The sequence below is a fragment of the Miniopterus natalensis genome, chromosome X (genome assembly GCF_054644295.1).
Source record: "Miniopterus natalensis isolate mMinNat1 chromosome X, mMinNat1.hap1, whole genome shotgun sequence".
NCBI classification, from domain to species: domain Eukaryota; kingdom Metazoa; phylum Chordata; class Mammalia; order Chiroptera; family Miniopteridae; genus Miniopterus; species Miniopterus natalensis.
The window spans coordinates 102,780,412-102,798,225 of NC_142103.1; the positions used below are offsets into that span (position 1 = coordinate 102,780,412).

The window sequence follows — 17,814 nt, forward strand, 5'->3', positions numbered from 1 at the left end:
AAATGTTAGGGAATATAAATTTTATCTCCAAAAATATTATGTCAGAACATCAGGTATTGTTCTGGCATGTAAGAAGCTTGGAAGCTGCTACTCCATCTAACAAGTACAAGTCTGAAAAAACTGAAAAATCAACAACTCTTCTTAAATTCATAGGTGAAGTGAGTTTACCGGGAAAACTGCTGCCTCCAAAAATTAAAAAGACTGATAAGTGAATACAGAGAAAATTGCCTCATGACCCAGTGATTCCACTTCTGGAATATATTCAAAGAAACCCAAAACACTAATTTGAAAGAATATATGCACTTCTATGTTCATTGCAGTGCTATTTACAATATCCAAGATTTGGAAGCAGCCCATGTGCCCATCATTAGATGAGTGGATAAAAAAGCTGTGGTACATTTATACAATGGAATACTACTTGGCCATTAAAAAGAAGGAAATCTTACCCTTGTTGACACCATGGATGGACCTGGAGAGCATTATGCTAAGTGAAATAAGCCAGTCAGAGAAAGACAAGTACCATATTATTTCACTCATATATGGAATCTCATGAACAAAATAAAGTAACAAACAAAATAGAAACCGACTCATAAAGAACAGATTGACAGCTGTCATAGGGGAAGGGGTGAAGAGGCAGGGTGAAAAAGGTGAAGCAATTCAGCAAAAAAACCCCACCTCATAGACATAGACACAGACAACAGTATGGTGATTATCAGAGGGAAAGGGGAGGTGGGGGAGGTAAAAGAGGGTTTAGGGGGGATAAATGGTGATGGAAGGAGACCTGACTTGGAGTGGTGAACACACAGTACAATATACAGATGATGTGTAATAGAATTATACACCTGAAACCTATATAATTTTATTAACCAATATTACCCCAATAAATTCAATTAAAAAAAAAGAAAAAGAAATTTAAAGAATGACAGTCATCAAGACATTGTGATATTAACAAGAAAATACACAAATAGATCAATGGAACAGAATAGAGAGTCCAGAAATAGACTCATATAAATATAGTCAATGATCTTTGCCAAAGAAGCAAAGGCAATACCTTGGAACAAAGATAGTCTTTTCAATAAATGGTGCTGGAACAAGCTGGACATCCACATACCCAAAAAATGAGTCTAGAAATAGACCTTATACCTTTCATAAAAATTAACTCAAAATGGATCACAGACCTAAATGTAAAGTGAAAAACTATTAAATTCCTAGAAAATAATGCGAGAAAATCCAGGTGACATTGGGTATGGTGATGACTTTCTAGGTACAACACCAAAGGCATGATCCGTGAAAGAAATAATCAATAAACTGAACGTCACTAAAATTAAAAACTTCAGCTCAGTGAAAGACAATGTCAAGTGAATGAAAAGACAAGTCACAGACTGGGAGAAAATATTTGCAAAAGACACATGTGATTAAGGACTGTTTCCAAAATATACAAAGAACTTTTAAAACTCAACAATAAGAAAACAAATAATCTGATGTAATATGGGCCAAATACCTCAAGAGACATCTCACCAAAGAAGATATACAAATGGCAAATAAGCATATTGAAAGATATTTCACATAATATGTGATCGGGAAAATGCAAGTTAAAAGTAACAATGAGATACTCCTATTATAATGGCCCAAATCCAGAATAGTGACAACACCAAATGCTTGTGAGGGTGTGGAGCAACAGGAACTCTCATACACTGCTGGTGAGAATTCAAAATGGTACAGCCCCTTTGGCAGTTTCTACAAAACTACATATACTCTTACAATAAGATCCAGTAAACACACTTATTGGTATTTACTCAAAGGAGTTAAAAACTTATGTCCATACAACAACCTGCATGTGGATGTTTATTTATAATTGCCAAAACTTGGAAGCAACCAAGAATGTCCTTCTGTCTACCTGAATGGATAAATAAACTGTAGTCCATCCAGACAATGGAATATTATTTAATGCTAAAAAGAAATAAGCTATCAAGCTGTGAAAAGACATGGAGGAATCTTAAATGCATATTGCTAGGTGAAAGAAGCCAATCTGAAAACTATATACATACTGTATGATTCCAACTCTATGACATTTTGGAAAATAAAAACTATGGATACAATAAAAAGATCAGTGGTCTCCAGGAGTTACGGGGAGGGAGGGATTAAGATGTAGTTCATGGAGGATTTTTAGGGCAGTGAAAGTACTCTGTATCATACTGTAATTGTGAATACAGGTCAGTATACATTTGTCCAGACCAGCTGAACATACAAAACCAAGCATGAACCCTAATGTAAACTATGAACTTAGGGTGACTGTGACTTAGATGTCAATCAATGTAGGTTCATCATCTGTAACAAATTCACCACTCTGGTGGGGGATGTTGATATGGAGGAGGCTGTGCATGTGTCAGGGCAGGGGTTTTATGGAAGATCTCTGTACCTTCTACTCAAGTTTGTTGTAAAATTGAAACTGCTCTAAAAAATAAAGCCTATTAAAAATTCACCCATTAGTTATAACTCTCTAAGCCCCTGTAATATTTTACTATAATTTATTTTTAAAACTTCGGTTTGTGTGTGTCATTGCTCAGAGGAAGCATTGTTTGCCTTATATCAAAGCAAAAGTATTTAGCTTGAGTCCCTGAAACACTTTTTAATTTATCATTTTTAAAGTAGCATATGGAGGAGAAAACATTTATGGAAAAAAACCCTCTGAAACATGGAAACTAAAAAAATCAGGTCTGTGCCAGTAAGTACAGATGGTTTGTTTTTATGTCATACCTGGAATTTTGTGCCAGTCTACAGATTTGTTTCTGTCTGTTCAATTGCCCCTTTTACATGTTTTGACACTTAATAGTAAAAGCCGGGAAGCGAGATATTTTTTTTTCATTTTTACTGGAAGTGATTTTAGCTACTTTAGAACAAGTGTCCTAAATATAAATATTACCCACTGGTCTTGTTTCCATGCTAGTAGATAAAAATCATTTTCTGTATAGATGTAGAGTATACTCTCCCCAAAGCTTTCTTTCAACCAACAAATATTCAAGGGCTACTTCTTCTAAGTGCTGTGTCTATTCTTCCAGAATGTACAGTCTAGCCAGGGAGAAAAGGCACAGATGTAGGGAATGAAGTAGATTTCCAATGTTGAAATAAGAATCAAGAAAATAGCTGAAATATGATGGGTGGGGAGGTGAGTATGATGCTACAGGAGGGAGCTATCATACGAAGTTAGAGTTTTCTCGGAAAATAATTGACATTTAAACATTCCCAATCTTCCTCTAACCTTCCTCGATGAGATATCACAAGTGATTCTTACACATCTCAAGTGTCTAGGCCATTTGGGACCTTAAAAGAGGCATAAAGGAAAAATAAGCTGTTGAGCTCATACATACATACATGTTGTAATAATAGAAAAGATGAGCTTCCTTTGCTGTTTGAAATTGTGAAATGCCCCATGAAACTGTCATTTCCTGTGCTACATGTCTGGTGATTTCTTTTCAGTGGGTCCAGAACACAGTCAGCAAACTTTTTTGGAGAAGGGCCAGGCGATAAATATTATAGGCATTGGGTGTCATACATCTCTCCTGCAACCTCTCAACTCCGCCGTTACACCAGGATGCAGCCCTGGGCTGGGCCTGACTGGCCTCTAGTTTACAAAAACAGGCAGGAAGCTGGATATGGCTGGAGCTGTAGTTTGTCCACCCCTGCTCCAGATCAACAGTTGTCACCTCAAGGTCAAGTCATGCTTTAACCAATGTGTTAGATGTAATTTATTACTGGTAATACGTCATTTACAAACTTCAGAATTTTACTTTGTAAGAAACTAAATGAGAGACGGTTTGAGGTGAACCTAGAACCACCTTACATTCACAGTCAGTCCGGTGTGCTAGCCTGAGTCATACGGTGCCATACCTTGAGAGAAGGCTCCATCACTCACAGGGAGGCAGCATAAGGTGTGGTTAAGACTCCAAAGTCTGGGGTTAAGGCTCGTGAGTTTGAGTCCCAGGTCTGTCACTTGCAGTCTGTTTCCTTGGACAAGTTACTTAACCTCCCATGCTTGATTTCTTCATCTATGAAATGGGTACATACTAATAGACCTTACCTCATAAAACTGTTTAATGATTAAAGCAGGGAGTACATAATCAGGGCTAGGAATAATAATGGGTAGATATTTACATCTGCAAGAAATGTTAGTTTTCCTCACATATCGAAATCCCCTGGGGATGGAGCATAGCTCCCAGCTTATCTGTGCTGTGAGTCACTGATGAATAATCCTTACCATTAATAGTTGTGTTGACTGCAAACTCTCATGGTGCTAATGGATTGTAACGTTACATTTTCTTATATTAAAAAAATGTTCTACCCATAGATGGATATTTAGCAAGTAAGAAGGCAGCAAAACTCAGAGTAGAAAATATGAACATAAGTCAGTAGGGCCTGTGAGTGAAAACAACAGTGGAGCATATTGTTAGGCTGCAGCAGTTGAGATTACCAAAAGGTCTACAAAGTGATTATGTGCCTGAAAATTAGCCAGTATGCTCTTTATGTTGATATCACTGAACTCTGGAATCCTGAGTCTTACCATTTTTATGAATCAAGTGATGTTTATCTATGTTTATTAGCACACTTCCTTGTTCCATTAATATTAACTGGTGGTATGGAAGTCAGTAAAAATGTAGACTCATTAAAATAAATAAGTTCAATATTTTTAAAAATCACATTAGCGTACTATTTATTTTTCCAATGGTTCATAATGCCATGTGAATTAATCATTTGCTTGGAACATGATTTTATGAATTCCATGACTTCCCCCTGAAAAGTTTGCCCTGTTTATTTGCTTTACTCACCACAAAATTGTGTATGAGGGTGCGAGGAATCAAAATCTGGGTCTAGGAGAGTGTGTGGAGAACATGTCTCATTCATCATGCATATTACATGCATCAATCCATCCTCCTCATAGAACTATTTTTTTTAATTGGTACATTTATTAAAAATATAGACTAAATGGTCCTGAGCTTAAATGTTGTGGTTGTGTGCTGCCTTCCATAAAACTTAACTAATCATAAAGAGATCTTCAACAAATATACTCCAGACAGAAGTAAAAAGGTCAACAGAAATGACTGACAAGACAGGGCCACTGTAAGCATAATTCCCTTATGCAATTAATACTTGCTAGAAAATGCAGTTCAACATTATTTACAATTACACCAACATTCATGGAAGCCGAATATCATAGTCATAAGAAAACTCTTTTCGTACTTCCCAAATAGTTTTCTGTTTTAGCTATGAAGCTCAGTTACCACAGCCAGACTTGTTCATGACAAGTACAAGTTTTATGTCCATTCAGCCAGAGTCTCTTCCATCTTTCTGGGCCTGTTCGTTTGCAGATTCATTTGTAGAGTCAGAACTGTAACCAGCTTTTTCATATCATGCATTCACATGTGATGTCCAGTCTTTATATGCTCTCCAATTTCTTTAAGGTAAAAGGGGCGGCTTGCAGCAGGGCAACATAGATGAGGAAGTTCTGGATGGAGGAGATCACATCCTCATGCATCTTCCGTTTCATCTCCTTGGAGTCCAGCTTCAGTGCAAGGCCCTCTGTAGGGAACATCATGGCTCTGCCTCACTGGCTCCCAACTGCCACGCCCTCTCCCCATCGAAATATTTTTATGCCTACTTTACAGAGCAGGTAACTGAGATTTAGAATGGTCAGATACTCACATGGCTAGCTGTGGGCTGAGCTGGAATTCAGAGCCCTCCCTACAAGCACTGTGTTTTAACATTGCATCCGTTAGAAGGAAACAGCGGCCACGGAGCAGAAGAGGCCTGCTTATCACCGTGTCCCAAAGACTGTAGCTACCAGTCTGCCAACTGCTACCGTTAGAAATGTTCCCTACACGTCTATGGCAGAAACTGTAGAAAGTGGAATCTGGATCAAACCTGTGAAAGTGAAAAACCGTTTTAAATGACAAATGCACAGGTTTGGGGGTTTGATTCTTAATCTCAGTAGCATTATTAGGTTTTATTTCTGCTGTCAGTGAAACAGAAGGGAAAAGCATAAAAAGCAGCCCTTGGTATTGGAGAAACCTGGCAGGGCCGGTGACTGGAGGAATAAATAGATAGTGCACCTATCACTTGGGAATGTGGAGGGATTGCAAGAAGGGAGAAGTGCAGGTAGGAGGGAGAGAGGCAAAGGTGCATGGCAAGTGTTTTATGGCATTTGGAGAAAAGCAATGCCTTATGGAAAACGTGCAAGGAATTTCCCACCCTGATGGTTTCCTTAATCCCAGGCTGTGACGATGATCTTCATGCTGGATTACACATTAGAACCCCCGGAGAGTTTAGGAAATCTACTAGTGCCTGGGCCCCAAGCCTACAGTCTAACTGATTTGATCTGTACCTGTGCTGCCCAATACAGTAGCCACTAGCTGCTGTGGCGACTTACATTTAAATCAATGAAGAGTAAATAAAATTAAAAATTCAATGATTCTGTTTCACTAGCCACATCTCAAGTGCTCATTAACCATGAATGACTAGTGGCCACCACATCAGACAGTACAGGTAACAAAAATTTCCATCATCATACAAAGGTCTGTTGGACCTCTCTGGTCTGGAGGGGGATGGTCATGAGTATTTTTGGAAATGTCACTGAGTAATTCCTGTTGAGAGGAGATTTTTGTAGAGTGTTAAGTGCAATTGATGAAACAAAATGTTGTCAAATGTACTATTGAAATGAGAAAGTGGAATTCACTTTGGCATTTTTTGTTGGTGCTGCCTACTTTGTTTTGCCTATTAGTTTTCTTTTCTTTTTTCCTTTTCTGTTGTTGTTAGTTCATGTCTTTTATTAACCCATATACAATTACTTGTCTTCTGGTTTGTTGAAGCAATAGGTTAGACATTTGCCACAAGAATGCCTGTCCAAGTGGCTGGCCATAGACACTCCAGCCCCACACTCCTCAGAAGGGCACTGACCCCGCCGCCCTCGGCCACTGTGCAGGCTTCGGGACGGCAGCCTGAGCTCCTTTCTCCCAGGCTCGCTCCCCTCGGGGTGCTGCGGGGCCCCTTCCTTTCCTCAGCACACCACGGAGCCTCAGCGCAAGATGAAGAGTGGGCTCCTTCTGAATGCTGTAGTCAGACAAAGTAGGTCCATCTTCCAGTTGCTCGCCAGCAAAGACCAGCCTCTGCTGATCAGGAGGAACTCCTCCCGTAGCCTGGATCTTGGCCTTTACATTTTCTGTTGTATCCAAGGGTTCAACGTCGAGAGGGATGGTCTTCCCCGGAAGGATTTTCACGAAAATCTGCATCTTGGCGGCGACTCCACCGCAGATGGCGGATCGGAAAGCTGCCTGTTAGTTTTCAGTATCGAGTTTTCCATCTCCTGAATATGATATTCGTCTATCCTTAAGGCTTGCTTTATATTGCTCACTTGTAAATATCTCATTTGAGATTGAGTTCTCCAGTCTGGGATCACATTTCTTCAGCATCCCTGCTATATCTTTTAGATAACCTTGTTTAGTGAGCATTGAATCTGCCCATGTCTGAATAAATGACTTACTCTGCAGAGAGTCCACATGGCATCTTAGCCATAACAAGTGTCCTCTTATCTGAGTGTTCTTGTTGGATGAAACCTGCAGCAGCCATCCTTACAACTCAGCTTTCCTCAGGATGTGGGTAGAAGGATCAGCCTACAAAAGAAATGCCCTTCTCTGCAGTGTGTTAGAACCAGTGAGGGCATTTCCATGTATCTCTATGAGAACCAGAGGAGAATTATCTTTTCTAGGTCTACCCTCCCCAACATGTAAAATGAGATGTGAATTTCCCACTCTACCCGTGAAATTATTTCTCCAGGTATAATATTAGACCTGACTCTTTCGTGATCCAGATTTATTAAAAAATGGAGGGACTCTGATTTTAAAAAGCATGTGTAAGGGCTGCTTGTTTTATTGCTGCTGAAAGTCCATTTTTGTCAGCTGATGTCATGCTGGGGGCCTCCCTTTACCAGCCACACTGTAGGCCTCAGTGTTTGTTTCCTCTGTCTCTTCTACACCACTCTGCTGCATTCATCTTTCCTAAATCATCCCTTTCATTGTGTTACACCTCTGCTGGAAAACTTAGGGTGCATATTCCTACTTGTAAAGGGTACAACATTCGGGAGCTTTTCTAAAGCGCCTGTTCCTCTTTCCTGAAAACAAACGCCCGTCCCTCCCCTTCCCCTCAGAGGTAATTGCTTTCTGTTCTGTTTCCTCCTGCTCTCCTGCCGCTGTTCGTGCACATTTGTGCCTTTTTTCCATAAAGGCTCGGGACACTCAGCTGCCTTCCGTACATTCGCCTGATTTCTTCCAATTGCAGAGAGGCCTCTGGTCTCTGTTGGGTGCTCTGTGTCATGCTTACTTTGCACACGCGTCTTCCAAAGGACTTACTGAAGCAAGGCCGCTGGCATGCTGTGATGTAGCCTGAGGATTAGACCCTCTGCCTTTGGAAACAGGCCGCTGGGGGTTGAACTTCTTACTCCCTAGTTGTGTGACTTCGGGCAAATTATTTAAGCTGCCTTTGTCTATGTTTTCTTGTCTGAAAAATGAGGATAATCCTAGTACCCGCCTCCTCGAGTATAGCAACTATCCATGGAGGCAATAAGCACTAACTAAATGTTACATGTTGTTTATTGTGTCTTTGACTATTTCAGATTTGTGGCATTAAGTAACTTTTCAATTACCTAATACTTTGCTTTGATGGTAGATTTTTAAATCTGAATAATCTAAAAGTTACTCTCCCTGCAAATGGGTTACAGTAACATCAGGAGGATGCTAAAAATTAGACCAAGGTCAAGTGCTAGGGTGCGGAGAGGACAGAGAATTATTGTAAAGAAAGCAAATGACAGCAACAAGGGAATGCAGAATCTTCCTTCTGTGCTTGCAATCCAAAGGTAGAGTCTGGTGATGAAACAAAAACATACCACATTGTCACTGTGCTCTTTAGGGTAGCAGAAGGGTTAAAGCATCCTTTACAATTTGTATTTTTTATATACAGTCAGGAAAAATATTAAGACCTTAAGTGTCAATTCTATGGGACCGACTGGTCAAAAGAGGTTAATTGGACCAACAAAAGGCATATCAGTAGTGAATTTGATCTAAATGAAATTTCAGACTAAGTCATAATTCTGAAACATAAAAGCACCACCTGTTTCTAAATATGACCTGAAAGATGTCATTGGACATGCATTTATCTTCTTGTTTGTAAAAGACTTTCTACCCTTTCTGCAAAGTGGGTTATAAAGAGTCGTTTTGATTTCGCCGCCCAGTTGGTGAGGTATTTTCTTGTGGTTCGGTGGGGGGAAGTGCAGGAGAGGCTCCAGGGGCTAGGAATCCAGGTTCAGACTGTTTAGATTTGTTATCTGTGTGCACAAAATAAGTTAGGGAAAGTGAGGTTAGCTGCTACATCATGTACATCCCCAAATCTCACCATAGAAATTTATTCCTTACTCATATTGTCATGATTGGTGGGACAGCTGTGCTCCAATGATATAAACAGTAATAATACAGAATAGGAATCAAGAAAAGTGTACAATGAATGATTAATGTCACAGGTCCTGAGGCTGTAAATTGTTGCTTGGTATCCTTGGCTAATGAAGAGTTAAATGGGTGAAAAATGACTGTGGTGTTCTTGGCTTTTTTTCTGGTTAGCCAAATTCTTCCGCAAATTGGACCTTTTCATTGCTTTCTAATAGCTATTTCTAAGGCTGTTTGGGTGACTTTTTGACCTTTTATGGATTTTACTTAAAGAGTTGATATTTGAATTTTAAAGAAGATTCCTTATCTATACTCTTTGTTTTTCTGGCTTGAATGCATTTTTTCAAAAAATCCCAAAGATACACAATGTCTTTATTATTTCTGCATTTCCTCATGAGGCCTGACTTCTTTCCACTCTTAAAACTGACTAAGAGTTTCGCAAGATATTGTCCATTGAGGTTATTTAAGATGATTCACTTAAAGAAATAGTCACCTTCTGGATTGAGAAGTACAGATTGGTAGCTACAAAATAATCATTGTGATGCTAAGTACAGCATAGGAAACATAGTCTAATAACTGTCAATGGTGCCAGGTGAGTACTGGAAATATAGAAGGGAACACTCTGTAAAGTATATGATTTTTAACCACTAGGCTATACACGTGGAACTAATACAAGAAATAATCAACTTCTTATGAAACATTAATTGACCTGACAGTGTATGTCTCCATCACATAATTGATTTACCAGTCTTAAGTAATTGTTCTTATTAAATCACCGTGTCTGTTTCCCATTGCACACTTATGACATGGCTCCAACTAGTGCTGACTTTGGGCTGTGGCTTTGTCTTCCAGTTAATTTGTAAGCCTCATGGTTGTTGGGATTATGGCTGCATTACTTACAAGCTGTGAATCTTTGGGCAAGTTACTTAACCTCTCTGAGCTTCTGTTTCCTCATCTGTAATGATGGAGATAGTAATGTAACCTACTTTTTATAACTTTTTTTAGTGGTTAAATGAATCAATGCCCATAAAATGCTTAGAACAATGTCTGGCACTTAATAAGCACTCAATGAACACTATATATTGATTTCATCTATTCATCCACTAAAAGATTACTTGACTAACAATGATAAATGAATTGCATACTTATCAACTTCATGTGAAATATTATATTAAATTACTGTAAATGAGAATCTATATTTCATTAATGAGTATGCATATTACATGAACCATATTCACTATGTGCTGGAATCATGACTATTTTCAACATCCAAATTTTGACAGTAGTGGAAATGGAGGTATATGCAGTAATGGTAAATTTTTACTCTTAATTTCTCTTTAAGTGTAATTATTCTAGTAAGAAAATCATCTGATGTATTTTATTGTGTTTAAATTCCTTCCTCTTGCTAAATAAATACTGGCAGCAACAGAGGCTGTGTGTGGCTTACATCAAATTATGATTAACCTTACAGAATCTGAGTAAAAACATACAGAGTCCCCAAATTTTGAGTCAGTAAGACCTTCCATGAAATTGTTTCTCAGTTTGTCGATTATAACTACAGAGGTTCTTTTGCTGGAATTCACTTGAGACCACAAGAGAACTATAACTTCATATTGACTGGGAAACAAAGATGTTTTGAGTTGTTTTTGGTTCAGTGCCATGTGGAATACATGGAGATCAAGGTAATTGGTGATCAGGATATGTTTTTAATCCTTCCTTTTCTCTCTGCTCTTCATGGATCTCTCCCCTCACCTCCACCCCACCCCCACCCCACCCGCACATTTTTAACATGGCCACGTGGTCATGTCCACTCCGACCTCCACACCTCCAGGAAGTGAACAGCTTCTCAAGGGCTATTGTTTCACAGAGAGCATAAAATTCAGAGCATGTATTGTGCTTCAGTATAAAATAGAATGAAACCTTTTTGTTTTTTCTAATGTTTTTTACTAGTGTTAGAAAAATGAAGAAGTCAGTGGTTTTAAAATATAATTTAAGAATCAAGAATTTGTCCTTAACAAAGAAAGCACCCTGTGTGCTCTGTCATGCTCTCAGGGGTTTTACCCGAGGTTCCCAACATTCTTTGGTTGATTCCTAATAAGGACAGTTTGCACAGTTACAATCCAATTACCATTTGCAGATCCCTGTGGAAAGGGGAACATTTTTTTTTTTTTTTTAGAAGAATCCTTTCCTAACTCCAGAATATCTCTTACAAATATTCCTATTCAAATAAAAAGCAGGAAGTCTAGTTTCAATTTCTCTGCCTTCTTTTTGTCCCCCCAACACTCTTTCTTACACACACACACACACAGTCACACTCACTCAGGGCATAGCCTGCCTCCGTCCTGAAGGGACAAGAACTTTTGAATGGGCCAATGACAGCTCACATTTTTGGGTCCCAAGATTCATCCTAAAGGAGGTCTCTGGCAGCAAAAGGTACCGTGGGAGTCACAGCTTTGCCAGCTGGGCCATTTCTCAGACACTCGACGTAATCTGCCATTTCAAGTTGCAGTTTTCACCAAAAAAAATGTTTTAGTTCCTACTCCAAGTCTAGTTCAGATAAATTAGAGAGGACAGCAAAGACACGGCTGAATATAATTCATGGGTAGGCAATATAAATATCTATACTTATATTTCTTTCCAAGAAGATTATTGTGATAAAGTGTTGTGATTCTTCCACATCTATCTGGTGATTTTGAAGAAATGTGGATTGATCAGTGTCTGAGATGTGTGACAACTAAGCCCTGGCTGTGCCAATGGAGACTTAGGAGGGCTTTCTTTTTAAATTGATTGGTAAGGTTGAAACAGCTTGAAATGAGCAAACTGGAGCAGGAAGGAGCAGGCCATGGCAACATGGGATGGCATAATTGGGCTGATTTTTGCCAAAGATTCGGCACTGGCTGTTCCAGGTCTGAAAGGGTGAATCGGCTTATCTTACCCTCTGGACTTACTGAACTCGGTGCAACATTTCAGTTGCTGTAGCGATGATAAATATGCGCTTTGGAGAACAACTCAGATATCATATCAGGTAAGGCTAATAACAAATCTAGTGTGCTATATTTTACGAAAGAGGAAAACCTTAAGCCTCTGGACTCTAAAACATTGTCTGGCTTACTTAATTTTAAGAGTATGTCTCATAATAAAAAGATTCGGTGGTGGAAAGAAGCAGAATGTGACCCTTATGTCCCAGATCCCACTCTGCTACTGTAGGAGTCACCTAACTTCTTTAGACCTTGCTTTGCTCCTTCGTAAAGGTAGGGGTTTGTATTGATCTGTCATAAGAAGTGATGAATACAAATAATGGTTATGGGTCTGGATTCTGCAGCCTGCAAATCCCAACTCTACCACTTACTAGGTGTGTGATCTTAACAAATTATTTAAGACCTATGCCTAGGTTTTCTCACCCAAAATATGGGGATAATAATGATAACATATTCCTTAGAGTTCTTGTAAGAAGTAAATGAATTAATACAAATAAAGGGCGTAGAGCAGTAGCTAATAGGGAGTGGGCCATCTATAAATGTTAGCAGTATCTTCAAGGTCTAATCCATTTCTGGAGGACTGTCATTCTAATTTCAGTGAACTAAATTTCATAGAAACACAAGTAAAACCATCAGTTTGTCTGTCACTGAGAAGTTTCTAATTCTTGCAAGTGTTTCTGTTTTCCACACCCCTTGGATCTGTGCAGGCTGTTTACCTCTTCTCTATCCAAGATTCAAGTGAAGCTTAACATTCAGAATTAAATTGATGGCTGGTACACAAGTCCACAATTCAACTAGGGATACACAGAAATGAAATTGGCCTTTTGTTCTGATGCTTTTGCCTTCGGGGACTTCCACTCTCTGGTTGTGTCCCCTCTATGCGAATCATTGGAAAGATTCTTTCCACTGGAAATAAGATGTGAGTGACATTTGTTTGTTTTTTTAATGGTGTTAGCACAGCATTGGGTTTGACAATGTTCATTTCTACTTCTTTGATTTATCAATAATCCAGCCACTTTTATTTTACCCAAGCTTTAACATACTTTCCAATATCCCCAATTCTTACTATGTTGTACGATTTTTTTACAAGCTTATTGGGATGTTGCCCAGAGAAACAGAATCTTAGGAGAGGAGGAAAGTGTTGATCTCACAAGACAGATCCCGATCATAGATGTGCCTTTACTTTAGTCTAGTCTAAGGATCAGCAAACTTTTTCTGTAAAAGACAAAATAGTAAATATTTTCAGTTTTGAAGGCCAGAAAGTCTCTGCCAAATTCAACTTTGCTACTGTAGCATGAAAGCAGTCAATAACTAAATGAATGTGGCTGTGTTGCAATAAAACTTTATGCATAAAAACAATCAGCAGGCAGCCTAGCTTGCCAACTGTTGCTTTGAGCCACTCCTCCCCAGCTGCCCTTGAGTTAACACGTCTCTGCCCCGGACGCTCATCTCCTGCAATCTGCCTGGCTCATTCCCTCACTTCCCTGCGGGTTGGCTCAAATGTCATGTTCTCAGGAAGGGTGCCCAGCAGCCCGCCCGCACCCCTGACGCCCTCACTCTGCCCGCCTCTTCCCTCTCTCGAGGGCCCTCAGCTTGCACTTGCTGCTTAATTTACTCATTAGTGTGTTGTCTCTTGTCACTTTCCTCCACCAGCCTGAAAGCTCTATAAGGGCAGGGCTCTTTGGTTTGTTTGGTTTGTTTTTTTGTGTGTGTGTTTTTTAAAAAAATTTGTTGATTTTTATAGAGAGAAAAAGGGAAAGAGAGAGAGAGATGGAAATGTCTGGTAATCAAGCCCACAAGCCTGGGCGTGTGCCCTGACCAGGAATCAAACCAGCAACCTTTTGGTTCACGGGACAGTACTCAACCAACTGAGCCACACCAGCCAGAGCCAGGGATCTTTGTTTTGTTCACCAATGAATCCCCCAGGACCTAGAACAGTGACTGGCCTACAGAAGGTGCTCATTAAGTATTTGTTGAATGAATGAGGCATGCCTTTACATCATGCGACTGTGACATATTCTGACACTCTCTATGTAGCAATAAATAGCTAAATACCAAGGCAAAAGGTAAAAATGGACTGCCATACCTACCAACTGTTCAGGATTTTCTAAAATTACTGCTTTAAAAAACAGACCAGAATAGATAAATAAAACATAAAAGTTATGTAGGATATAGATGTATTAAATCTTCTTAAAGATATGTTGAGAAGGAGTGGCTGAAGAATCAAGAAAGGAAGAATTAGCAATGTTATTCTGTTGAGTTCATGAAGGAATAACCTCTTTTAAGAATTCAAACAGGGGTGTGACAGCTATGCAAATACCCTTGGCTTTGCCCAGAACCTCAGGAAGAGGGGAGTTCCTTGTTATTGGTGATGTGTTTATTTTGGAACCATAAAGAACTGGGCAACCCTTCAGAAATGTTGGTTGCGAGCCTAGTATTGAAACTTATGTCATGCTTCGGCAACACATTGTGATTATCTGGGAACCTTGGTTGTACTAATTATCCATAAATGACAGCTGGCCACAGTAGGAAACAGTTGAAAGAAACTCAGCCCCTGGCATGGTCTATCTAAATGGCATCCATTTTCAGGCCTTAAGTTACTGATCTGCTCTGTTCTTCTGCTTCTCACCCATATGAAACCACAATTTAGCAGCTGGCTTGTAAATACCTAGAAAAGACATCTGACATATAGTGGAGCCATTTAAGGATGAATAATTCAACACAAATTCCTGAAGTGTTTTTGGTGTCACTAAAACTGCCAGGTTTAAAAAGGAGATGCAAATTTAGAATAATGATAATTAATATTAATTATAACGGAAATTGCCATGTATTCAGAGCTTGCTGGGAGCTAATAGGCACTCTACAAGAAATTCACTTGCATCGCCTCATATGATCACTACAGACCTGAAAGTTGTCTTGTTCTTTGCTCCATCATGTTGATGAGGAAACTGAGGCTCAGAGATATTCGGAATCTTTCCAAAGAGCTCACATCTATTTGAACCCAAGTCCTTACCATCATACAAGTGAGCCTCAACCTTCATTGTGCAAAAATAAGAATCATCTAGCAATGCTGGGTTTTTATGAAGGTGTCTGGGCTCTGTTCGTTATGATCCTGATTTTGTAAATCTGCCTTAGAGACTAGAAACCTGCATATTTAAGAAGAATCATCTACCTAGGGAATTCTACTGCCCTCGGTCCACAGGCCGTATTTTGAGCAGCCCTGCATCACTCCTTGCTGGCTCCCTTGGCCTTGGAAAGTTTACAGTTGGTTGAGGTTAAAGAGATGCTGCAATTAGAGACTAGTCTCAGGGACATAAGAAAACAATGTGGGAGAGACCAAAACCAAAATTATTTCAATCAATTTTAGTTCATGGGAAAATCAAGTCTATTTGGAAAGATGCAATTCAGCTCAAAAGAATGATCTTTCTGAATAAATCACAGATATTAGGTTGTTGATTTTTTAGCTTGCCTTTTGCTTATTTTTTCTAAATATGGAGATATATACTTCTGGTGGGAAGAAAACCTCTTTAGTCAATGCTTTTGGTGAGTTGTTTTTCAGTTAATCTAGATTCTATTATATTGAGACTTTTTATTTGTTTCTTTAAATTGGTTTGCAGTATTTGTGCTTCTTAATGCTAGTTTTAAATAACTTTTGTGATTTTTTATTTATATTATATACAGGATAACACATATATAACATACATAATAATGCATAATATACATAAGAATATATAGTGCATGCCTTTGATGGTAAACAAAATTCACAAATGATGGTTAATATCTTCTGACACCATCATTTTAAGTGACTCTATGTAATTTGGACCAGGGTTTCTCAACCTTTCCACTATGGAAATTTGGAGACAGATAGCTCTTTATTGTGGGGGGCTGTCCTGTGTGTTGTAGGATGTTGAACAGAACCATAACCTCTACTCACTAGATGCCAGTAGCACCCTTCCCAGTGTCATGACAGTCAAAAATGTTTCCAGACATTGCCAGATGTTCCCTGAGGGGGCAAAATCACCCCCAAGAACCACTGTGTTCTATCCTTTGATATCATATTGCTACCCTTTATTAATGTTTCATAGTACTCCAGAATAAAAGGATATTTTTACAACTGTGAGGGCCTTTAGTCTATCTAGAAACACCAGGTCAGTTTCAACTTCACTTACACTTATGAAATTGAAACAAATTTGAAATCATCCACTTTCAGTCTTTAAAAAAAAAATCCTATGATGACCACCCAAAAGACTGGATCCAGAAAGCCTTAAAATGAGTCATCCATTTATGAGATAAACAGTCACCAAAGAAGAATGCTGACCTGGAGCACGCATTTGAGAGTTGAGAAACAGCCAGAAACACATTGTAGGTTGTGCTGGTGGGCTTTGGCACTTTCTGGGTGCTTCTTTATTACTTTGTGGCCCATGCCATGAGGGTGACAAGGCAACATTGACCTCTGTGTTCATGCCTTCCTATTAATACGAGGTCTGATGGGTGAGTGTGGGTGCCATGGACTCTTTATTTCTCAAGTCTTACATTATTACACTTATTTTCTGCCCTCAAATACAGACATTTTTTGTCTTGTCACAGTCTCTGTTTCAAAAGATTGTTTCTTAGCATTTTATTCAAATCCAGAAGACATTCTCCCATGTAGATGCAACATTACATGGCTTGGTTAGTTTCCAACTTCTTATTGAACTCATGATGTACCTGATTCATTTAGTCCCTTGATAGATAAATATTTATTCAGTGACAATTAAGTACCAGATACTATCTTAGATACTGGGAACACCAAGGTAAATAAACCAGACAAGGTTCTTGCCCTCATGAATCTAGCTGATGTATATAGGTCATGATGCAGGGTCCTAGGACTGGGTTTCTGGCACATGATAGTAGATGCTAAATAAACATGTGTAGGATACTAAATTACCCTAATCTCTATATCAGGAGTCAACAAAACTAGAGCCAGCGGGCCAAATCCAACCCATTGCCTCTTTTTGTTTGACCTGCAAGCTAAGAATGGTTTTTACATTTTTAAATGGTTGAAAAAAATTAAAAGAATAACAATACTTGTGACATGAAAATTATGTGAAATTTGAATTTTAGTGTCCAAGGGTAAAGTTTTATTGGAACTTTTGTTTGCATATGATTTCTGGCTGCTTTTGTGCTTCATTGGCAAAGCTGAGTAGTTCCTACAGAGACCCCCAAGCCTAAAAGATTTACTATATATAACTGTCTGTGATTTTATTTTGTGAGAAAGTGCTTCCAGAATTCCAATCTTGGAACCTGTCTAGCTCAAATGGTTCCTGTATTGTGAAGCAGGGAAGTAGGGAGATAAAAGTCTGATAGGAAGTCAA

General features: G+C 39.0%; 2 protein-coding genes and 1 pseudogene across 2 annotated transcripts in view; 1 reads left to right on the top strand and 2 right to left on the bottom strand.

The window, feature by feature from the left end:
- The window catches only part of ARHGAP6 (Rho GTPase activating protein 6), a 423,350-nt gene that overhangs the window by 321,230 nt on the left and 84,306 nt on the right, over nucleotides 1–17,814 (top strand). The gene's annotated exons all lie outside the window — the stretch shown is intronic.
- On the bottom strand, nucleotides 5,432–5,587 carry LOC107536029 (mitochondrial import receptor subunit TOM5 homolog pseudogene; annotated as a pseudogene).
- Nucleotides 6,836–7,280, bottom strand: LOC148090654 (ubiquitin-ribosomal protein eS31 fusion protein-like). Its single transcript, XM_087813654.1, has 2 exons — nucleotides 7,056–7,280; nucleotides 6,836–7,018 (listed from the first exon to the last, which is right to left on the bottom strand). The coding sequence occupies exons 1-2, from the start codon at nucleotides 7,278–7,280 to the stop codon at nucleotides 6,836–6,838; spliced, it is 408 nt and encodes a 135-aa protein (XP_087669780.1).